We start from the raw sequence: 8,651 nt of genomic DNA on the forward strand, positions 1-8,651 counted from the left end.
AGGGGATTTACCCCATAGGTATTTTAATTGACATCTAGTTAAAGAATCACTTAGTTACTATCCATTATTGTGTTATTATTATTAATGTATTCCATGCCTATTGAGAATTTCTGTACTTTATTTATTGGCCCATAGTAAGTGTCTATGTCGACCCATCGTCACTACTTCTTCGAGGTTAGACTAGATACTTACTGGATGCATGTTGTTTATCGCTACACTTCTGCACTAATTGTGCAGGATCTGAGGCATGTGCACTTGGCAGTTATTCAGGTGCATACCCCCGTCACCCCGAGGCATAGTGGTGAGCTGCTCTTTGTGTCTGTTCTGCATCACCCGCACTCTCTCTTTTGTATTTATTTTCTGTATAGATGATTTTGTATATTCAACTAGTTGCTCATACACTTGTGACACCGGATTTTGGGAATACTCTAGTAGACACTTTATGATTTTGAGTATTAGATTAACTGTATTTACTCTTTCCTTAGTTTAAGCTTTACTTTTCTATAAATTCCTACTAATCATTCTCTTAATAAATAAAAAAATCAAATACTTTGAAATTATTAAAAAGAACAAATACATGGCTAATTCATCATTGGCTTATCTAGCAGCAACGTTGGGCGCCATCACGGCCTATAGGGGAAATTGGGTCGTGACAATTATCATTCTCTTCTATTATTAATCTTAATTACATAGTTCTTGCTATATTGCTTTTATTTCATAACAGTCTTCATATTCTACATTTCTTCTCTTTTATGCATCTTCCCAACTAGGAAACCATGGCTCGGAATACAATAGCGTTGGATTTCGGATCTGAAAAAGCAAGGAAGAAAAGACGCCTCGAAGTCAAAGAACATCGTTCTCACTTGTCCTTGCTGAGCCTTAATCGATAAAAATATTGTCTGATCATCCAATCACAGAATCCTTCCATCACATGTAAAGTGTTTTAAGGTGATTTTGAAACGATATCTAAACTCAATATTTCAGTGTTCAGAAAATAAACCAGTACGCACTTGTTAAAGTAGTATAGAATACTATGAATTTTTCAAGTTCTAGTTTCAGAAGACAATAAGAGTATTTTGTCATCAAATTTTACAGTTTTGACTGTCAAATTCAAGTTAGCACAACTAGTTTGGGACAAAAGGGAGCAGATATCAAGTAGGGGGGATTGTAGGAATTGAAAGAAGAGCCACAAAACTGCATCATAAGAAGATGAATATCCCGAGCAAATCTTTTCATAAAACAAATAGTGGTGGAAAATCTACACTGCCATTGAGTGACTGGTACACTGGCCCGTACAAGTGCAAAATAACTGATAAAGTGTGCCCAGTTGCCGCCCGATCTGGCAGACTGAATATAAATACAACTTTAGCCGCTGGAATTTGCCTGTTGCATAGAACAAATTAACTTTTTAGATAATATGGAGAACTAACAATTCTGTCCATAATTAGGTACCTAGACTCATGCATTTTCCAGTTCAAGTTATCTCAAGGGCTGATGCAAGTGAGCTGAAAATTAAGGACTGCTCGAAAACAAAGTCCCGCAAAGGGAAGTATGATATCTTGAATTCATGATTAAATTACAATCAAAAGAAGGTGACTCACTTAAAATCATATCCAAAGAGAAAAAAACAGATAAGATGGAAGTTGCCTCAAGTAACTTACAAGTACGAGAAACCACGCAAATTTAGGGAAGAACATAATACAACGAAGCAAAAGACTTGTACATGCAACACAACTAGTTGGCATTAACTCTTAATAATGTTAGTACGCTTACTTACATTAGATGTTCCTTGCTTGCCATGGGTTTTCTAAAGCCATTTGAAAAAAACGAACGATACTATATTGAGAAAGCAATGAGGGAACTTAATAAAGGAATGATGCACCTAGTAAGCTGGCAAGCTGTGATGAAGAGCAAAAACAGGTGGGATGGGAATCAAAAATCTTGAACTCTATAACAAGAGCCTTTTATACAAATGGCAATGGAGATTGAAGAATAGAGAGGAACTCTGGCAGGAGGTAATTATAATTAAATATGGCAACAAAAAGAATTGTTGGTGCCAGTGCTTATGCCCAATAAAAGCTGCAGTGTGGAAGCAAATCTGTAAACTTCGGGGGGGGGGGGGGGGTGTTAATCAGCAAAATATGAAATTGTAGGTGGATAATGAAAAAAGAGTATTAAGTTATGAAGTTCCGGAGAGAGATAGAGGGCTGATATGGGAAACTTGAAGGATGAGTTACCTGTTTGAAGGAAAGAAGCAACATATTTCTTTTGTCAAGTATAGATGTTTACAATATTTACACTTTTGGTGTAAGGGCAATATGCTGGAAAAACTCAGCATACAGTAGTTTTACCAGAGAACTTACACTTTTCCTATTGTACTTTTATAGTACCTTCTTGGCACTAAATGTTGATAGAATTACCTTAGCTTATCAGAAAAAAAATTGAACAAAATAACTTAGCCCCTTATATGGGTCTTTTTACCACAGTTGCTGACAATGTTTTCCTTGAGGAAACCATTATAGAATGTTTAAGACAGTCAATACTCACAATTACTTCGTCAAGGAAAGCATTTTGTATTTTACCAAATAAAACCTAAAAATCTGAACATTTTTTTTTATTATTAGAAGCAAAAGAGATCCACTACGAAACCACAAATAAAGAGCAAGGAAAAAACTAGTCTCAGAATGTTGCTGAATTACTTAATAATCAAGAAGTCAGCATATAAAAGTGCTCATTTGGATTAATTTGAATAAAATCTCACCCAAAATCTCATGCTCAAGTGTCGGGCATTAACTCATTTAGACATTGGTTGTAACCTGGAAATAAAGAAGAGCGTTAGAATATAAATGACAATGCACGGGTACTAAAAAGTAGCAAGAAGAGTTTATACCAGTGAATGGGGAATATAAAAGCATCTACACCATAATTCATACATCATACATACTGAAAACATCAACTATTGTAAGGATATAAATCAAAATTGGACCTAAAGAACTTATGAGGTGGAAACAAATCTTTGTACAACGTTCAGTCAGTCAACACCAAGAAAAAAACATTTATCACACAACTCGACATAAAAATTTGTTACCTAAATCCAAAGTGAAACCTTATACAGCACTTTGGGACTAAAGGTTATTTTCAGCACACAAAATAAAAACACGGCAGAGTGGAACTCTTTAACTAGTCAACTTTGATACACCGACAGAGTGCACGAATAAGTGGTTGTAGAAAAATTTGCAAGCAGACTTTAAGCCCCAAGTACTTCAATGACTGTTAAAGTCGAAAACCAGAACCCCGGATAAGTTTGTAAAAGTAAAAGGCACATGGAAACTGCTAAAATAAATGCCTGCCTTACAATCTAAGTTAAATTTACCACATCTGACTACATATAAACAAAACCAATATCCTTTTGGCCAATAGACAGAGTATACTTGTAATCTTTTAATAACAAACATATCCTACTAGTTTGTCAGACATTACCCACCCCCACCCCCACCCCCCACCCACCCCAAATAAAATATTACTTGAAAGACGACTCACACATAAGACAGCAACCGTTGCATGCCCTCTAGGATCCATGAAACAAGAAGGAACTAACTTAGCGAAATTTAACATAAATGATAAAACCAATGATGTACCCTGTAATATCGACAAGCAGTACTAGAAAGTTCTGGGAAGCTTTTTAAGTGATCCTCATTAGAAAAAAATGCTTACCCACTTTTAGACGTAACAGACAACCAACAAAACAAATGAACCTTTATATTCGATAAAGTGACTTCATCATCTTTCACAACAAAAGAAAACTTGCTTTCCCATTTTCTGGAATCAGTAAAAACAAATGAAATTTTTTATTTCCCATTGCATTCAGGAATCAGGAGAAACCAGATATTTTTTCTCCAGAGGTTTCACATGCTTTTGAATCTGATAAAAGATAGCTCTAATAGCGCAATGTAATAAAGAGAGGTAAAATTACTTTTCTTTAAAAGTGAATACGAGGCTAAAGTTCAAGGAACTATACATCAAAAACTTAACTCGCAGAAATTTCCATACAACTATCTAGCTTAGATAAACCAGACATTAAAAAAACCAATCAGACAGCTAAAACTTTTCTCACACGTAGCAATGCAGCAACTACACTAAAAATAATCTCAGTAAGAAAAATTATTTCTCCAAAAAATCATTCAGGATAAAATTTCAAAGCTAATCCTGTGTTCCATTTTAAAGTACCACAAAGTAGCAAAGCCCAGCCTACATGAACTAGTTTATCTGGGTCCTTGAGCTCGCTGCACATCATAACCACCCCAAGCACCAGGTGCATGTCCATATTGAGAATAACCTTCAGCACCACCCTGCACCTAAAATACAAAATAAACTAAACTTAGGGGGAAAAAGTACTAAAAGGAAAAATGCTTCAGATGACAAAGAGCAAAAGATTCTATCCTTCTGCGCACTTTTTCATCCCATCAACACCAAATGCACAATAGAGAATAACTTACAGGATGAGCAGGGTTCATAGGGTTCACTCCGTAACTAGCAGGATAGTAATTTGCTGCATAACCAGGTTCAGGATTCCCATAATTTGCATTGTACCCTGCACCTGCAGAAATAAAGATGAATTTCATGAAACATGTAGAGTACCAATATGCCAATTCGTCCAATAAATTTGAGAAAGACTAAAGCAGCAACAGCGAGAACATAAGCTTAACTTAGTAATTTCAATGTTAGATGTGTGTGTATTAAAACCAAATTAAACGGGCACCAATTGGAGCAATCATATCATATTAAGCTCTCAGGGATGTGAACCTCCAATAAAAATCTTTCAAAACCATTTCCCACTATTTTCTTATAACTAGAAATTAAACAACATTTCTGGAGCAACTTTAATACACTTGAAAGAAGATTGAAGGGACTCAAACCTCCGATAAAATTTAATGAATTCTACTGTCCACTACAGGTAAACATTCTTAGAAATGACCTAATAGGAACGAATAAATCAAACAAACAATAAGTTGACTAAATGAACCATAGAGCAAGTTAATACATTAAAACAAAAGCACTATTCCTTCACGCTTAAGAGTGCTCTCCAGGTCTTATTTTGCATTACTACCAAGCAAATACAGTTCCCTGAGAACCACAAGTTTTCTTGACAAAGCATCGAGGAAAATTTGCGCTTGTCAAAAGCAGATCTTTTGAAGAGCTTTTTCATGTCTGTATTTCACATTCCTATGATTTCTGGGGGGAAATATTACCTGGATTCCCAACAGCTGCTGCTGCTCGAGCTCTTTTTTCTGCATTAGCAACCTCAGCTCGAAGTTTTTCAAGCTCTCGAGCCATCGTCAGTAATTTTTTCTCCATAACCTGACCATGCTCATAGTTTTCTGCATATCCCTTCTTCTCGTTCTCAATGGCTGCCCTATAAGCCAAGAGTACAGTAAGAAACTATCAATTTGGAAATATTCCACATAGAGTAAATTCACTCTAAAAGCAAAAGTACCTTGCTCGCTGCAGCTCTTGTTTTAGGCCTTCAATTTCAGCTTTTATTGCTGGAGTTTGCTGTATATCTGCAGTCATTCTGGTAAAATCCTGGGTCATCCTTTGCACCTCTACAGTAAGCTCTTGTCTGGCAGCAGTAAACTCCTTGATATCCGAGCGTACACGCATGAGCTCAGACCTCATACCATCCACTGCTTGGAGATCCATTTCCATCTTAGCAGCCTTTTCATATAGTTCTCTCATTTGCACATCACTTTCCATGCGCAAAGAACGGGCATAATGATCAGTCCGCTGAAGTTCATATTGAGCAGCTTCTAATTCCTGCCTTAGTGCTACATGAGTTGCAGCTAAGCGCTGGTTATCAACTAATAATCCTTGAATCTCATCATGCTGAGTAGCCAGGTGTTCCTCAAGAACAGCAGGGTGAGGAGGCATCGATCGCGAGCCCATTCCAAACTGAGACTCTCTCATTTCTTCAAGCAATGCAGGATGAGGCAGTGGTACGCGACCCATAGCAAATGGGGCTTCATGAACTGATGGAGGCAGTCCACCATGAGGACCACCTTTCATTGGAAGTGGAGGCCCGCGGCTTCGACCAGACATCTTCTTTGTTTTATCTTGTCTTGCTTATGAAGAGATCAAAGATGCTCGTTAGAAGAAGGAGACCAATTCAAGCCGAAACATAATGAGAAAACAAGATGATTAACTTATAGAAACCGTGAAGGGATGAGGGGGAGGGGTGGCCAGGGAGGTAGTATATGACTTTCATCCCCACCTCAAGCCGTGGTCATAAAAATGCACAGCGAGGGAGAGAATAGGAATTGAGAAACGAAAGGAAATACTCCCCTAGCAGGAGCAGATTTATATAGAGCCAAGGGGGCTTCAGCTAAATCCTATGCTAATAGGGCAAAAATTAATTCTTTGGCCAATATAGTCACAAAATGAGTGTTGCATAGATGCGGATGCTAAGATGGATGTGCGATCGTTAGATAAGATTGAAAATGACCACATTCGCCAGAAGGTGCAAGTAGCACGCACTGAGGATAAATGAGATAAGGTAGCTTGAGATGATTTGGTCATGTCCTGCGTCGACCATCAGATGCACCAGTCCGTTGGTGTGAAACTTTGATAAATCAAGGTGTAAAAAAGGGGGAAAAGGTAGACCTAAAATCAAATGTAGACCTACAATTTCTTGGTATCAATGCAAACTTAGTTAAAGATGGGACATAATGGAAGTAAAAGATCTGTATATGTGATATCTATTAAGGGGAATATGATTTAGTCTTGTTGTTGTTGTTAAGTATATATATTTAAGTTATATATATTTAACTCAATTTCCACTTTAATTTTTATTTGGTATGATAATGTGGTTTGAGCTTGAATGAAGAATTGAGGACCATATATCCGACCGCAACTTATTTGGGACTTAGCCGTAGTAGTTGATATAGACTATTGAATCCGTAGAATTCTAGTGTTATGGCAAAGGAGTTCAAAAATTGCTTTAGGTCATAGGTTTACACCCCAAGTGTGACATTCTAAGTATTTTTTTAATCCCCTTGCATAAATTCATGGCTCTGCCATTGCCCCTGAGCAATTGATAAAATTTTCCAACAAACTCAAATGTCCTAATAAAAACTACATTAAAAAAAAAAAAAGAGGAAAAAAAAGTGCAGTTCGATATTTCAATCTGAACAAGAATCATGAAACATGCTTCAAATATTTAAGCGCATAGATATAGTTCAAATAGGTAAACACTGAGCTCTTCAATCGAAAACCCATGAAATCTGTCTGGAGGCTAATTATACGATATTAAACTGAACCCTAGAACAAGAACAGCTACAAAATTTGGTGAAAATAGACAATAAAAAGAAATAAAGGACCAGATTAGGAACATGTAAGGAGATTGAAACACCAACCTTGATGCTCAGGTTGCTGTTAGGACAGGAGAAGTGGTGCCCAGCTGCTGCGGAGGAATAGAATGGCGAAAGCCCTTCTTCTGTAAATAGAACTGTATTCGAACCCGGTTTTGCCTATTTTACATTAGGTGGTCTTAGTTTTATTTTGTTTTGGGAAAGGGGCAAATTTGTCCTCAAATATCCCAAATTTAGCAAATTTTCCCTTATTTAATACCATATCACCCCTAAACTTATCACGAATTATTAATTACAACCTTAAATGATCTTAATTACCCCTCAACTAGGCCTTTTGAGAGCCATTACCCCATAGACGCGGATGTGGCAAATTGTGTGGTACACTCGCCTGCCACGTGAATTTTTCTGTATATGTTCCATTTTTTTTAAAAATAAAATATATTCTTACCTTTTTAAGTATGTTACTTTTTTAGATAATTTTTTTTGAATACAAATTTATAATAAAACTTGGATAGAACTACATTATTTAGACTAAATTTTTTTATTTGGCTAAAAATAATAAAGTTTTAGTTAATCTTTTTTTGAATTTGACCTGAAAATAAAGATTTATAAAATTGAAATAAATAGTCAAGGCATCTAAGAAGTTATAAAAATACATAATTTGAAATTAATTATTTTGACTATAATTTTTTATATAGCTCTAAGTTATGGTGCTTTAAAAATATATTTTTTAATAGATTTTACCTGAAAAAAGTAAAAATACACAGTTGAAATAAATAATCATTGTATCAAAAGAAGAAATAAAAAGAGTGTACAATAGCAAAAAATAACTTACTCTATGGATACAATTTTAGAGCAATAAAAAAAAGGGCATCTCGGTGCACTAAGCTCCCGCTATGCGCGGGGTCCGAGGAAGGGCCGGACCATAAGGGTCTATTGTACGCAGCCTTACCCTGCATTTCTGCAATAAGTATTTTTTAAAGCAATAAGTATGTTAGAAATAATAAGTTATTTCTTGCAATTGTTCACTCTTTTTATTTCTTCTTTTGATGCAATGACTATTTATTTTAACTGTGTATTTTTACTTTTTCAGATAAAATATGTAAAAAGTATATTTTTAGAGCACCATAATTTAGAGCTATACAAAAGATTATAGCCAAAATAATTAATTTCAAACTATGTATTTTTATAACTTTTTAGATGCCTTGACTATTTATTTCAATTGTATAAATCTTTATTTTAAGGTCAAATTCAAAAAAAGATTAACTAAAATTTTATTATTTTTAG

The 8,651-nt window shown here is 35.6% G+C and overlaps 1 protein-coding gene across 3 annotated transcripts; it reads right to left on the reverse strand.

The window, feature by feature from the left end:
- Positions 1 to 1,007: 1,007 nt before the first annotated feature.
- LOC104226908 (protein FLX-like 1) lies at positions 1,008 to 7,525 on the reverse strand. Of its 3 annotated transcripts, none has more exons than XM_009779003.2 (7): positions 7,410 to 7,525; positions 5,495 to 6,119; positions 5,250 to 5,413; positions 4,497 to 4,597; positions 4,253 to 4,355; positions 2,762 to 2,816; positions 1,008 to 1,383 (listed from the first exon to the last, which is right to left on the reverse strand). In XM_009779003.2, the coding sequence occupies exons 2-5, from the start codon at positions 6,094 to 6,096 to the stop codon at positions 4,263 to 4,265; spliced, it is 960 nt and encodes a 319-aa protein (XP_009777305.1). In that variant the 5' UTR covers positions 6,097 to 6,119; positions 7,410 to 7,525; the 3' UTR covers positions 1,008 to 1,383; positions 2,762 to 2,816; positions 4,253 to 4,262. The 3 variants fall into 3 exon arrangements, with proteins under 3 accessions (XP_009777305.1, XP_009777306.1, XP_009777308.1); XM_009779004.2 differs by having other exon boundaries at positions 5,495 to 6,115; positions 7,410 to 7,520; XM_009779006.2 differs by having other exon boundaries at positions 4,228 to 4,355; positions 7,410 to 7,514.
- Between the last annotated feature and the right edge of the window lie 1,126 nt (positions 7,526 to 8,651).

Source organism: Nicotiana sylvestris, chromosome 7 (genome assembly GCF_000393655.2).
Source record: "Nicotiana sylvestris chromosome 7, ASM39365v2, whole genome shotgun sequence".
In the NCBI taxonomy this organism is placed as follows: domain Eukaryota; kingdom Viridiplantae; phylum Streptophyta; class Magnoliopsida; order Solanales; family Solanaceae; genus Nicotiana; species Nicotiana sylvestris.

Coding starts and splice junctions, on each gene's coding strand:
- LOC104226908 (XM_009779003.2), bottom strand. CDS start 6,096: ATGTCTGGTCGAAGCCGCGGGCCTCCACTTCCAATGAAAGGTGGTCCT. Junction 5,414..5,494: donor CAAGAGCTGCAGCGAGCAAG/GTACTTTTGCTT, acceptor CTTGGCTTATAG/GGCAGCCATTGAGAACGAGA. Junction 4,598..5,249: donor AGCAGCTGTTGGGAATCCAG/GTAATATTTCCC, acceptor TTATTTCTGCAG/GTGCAGGGTACAATGCAAAT.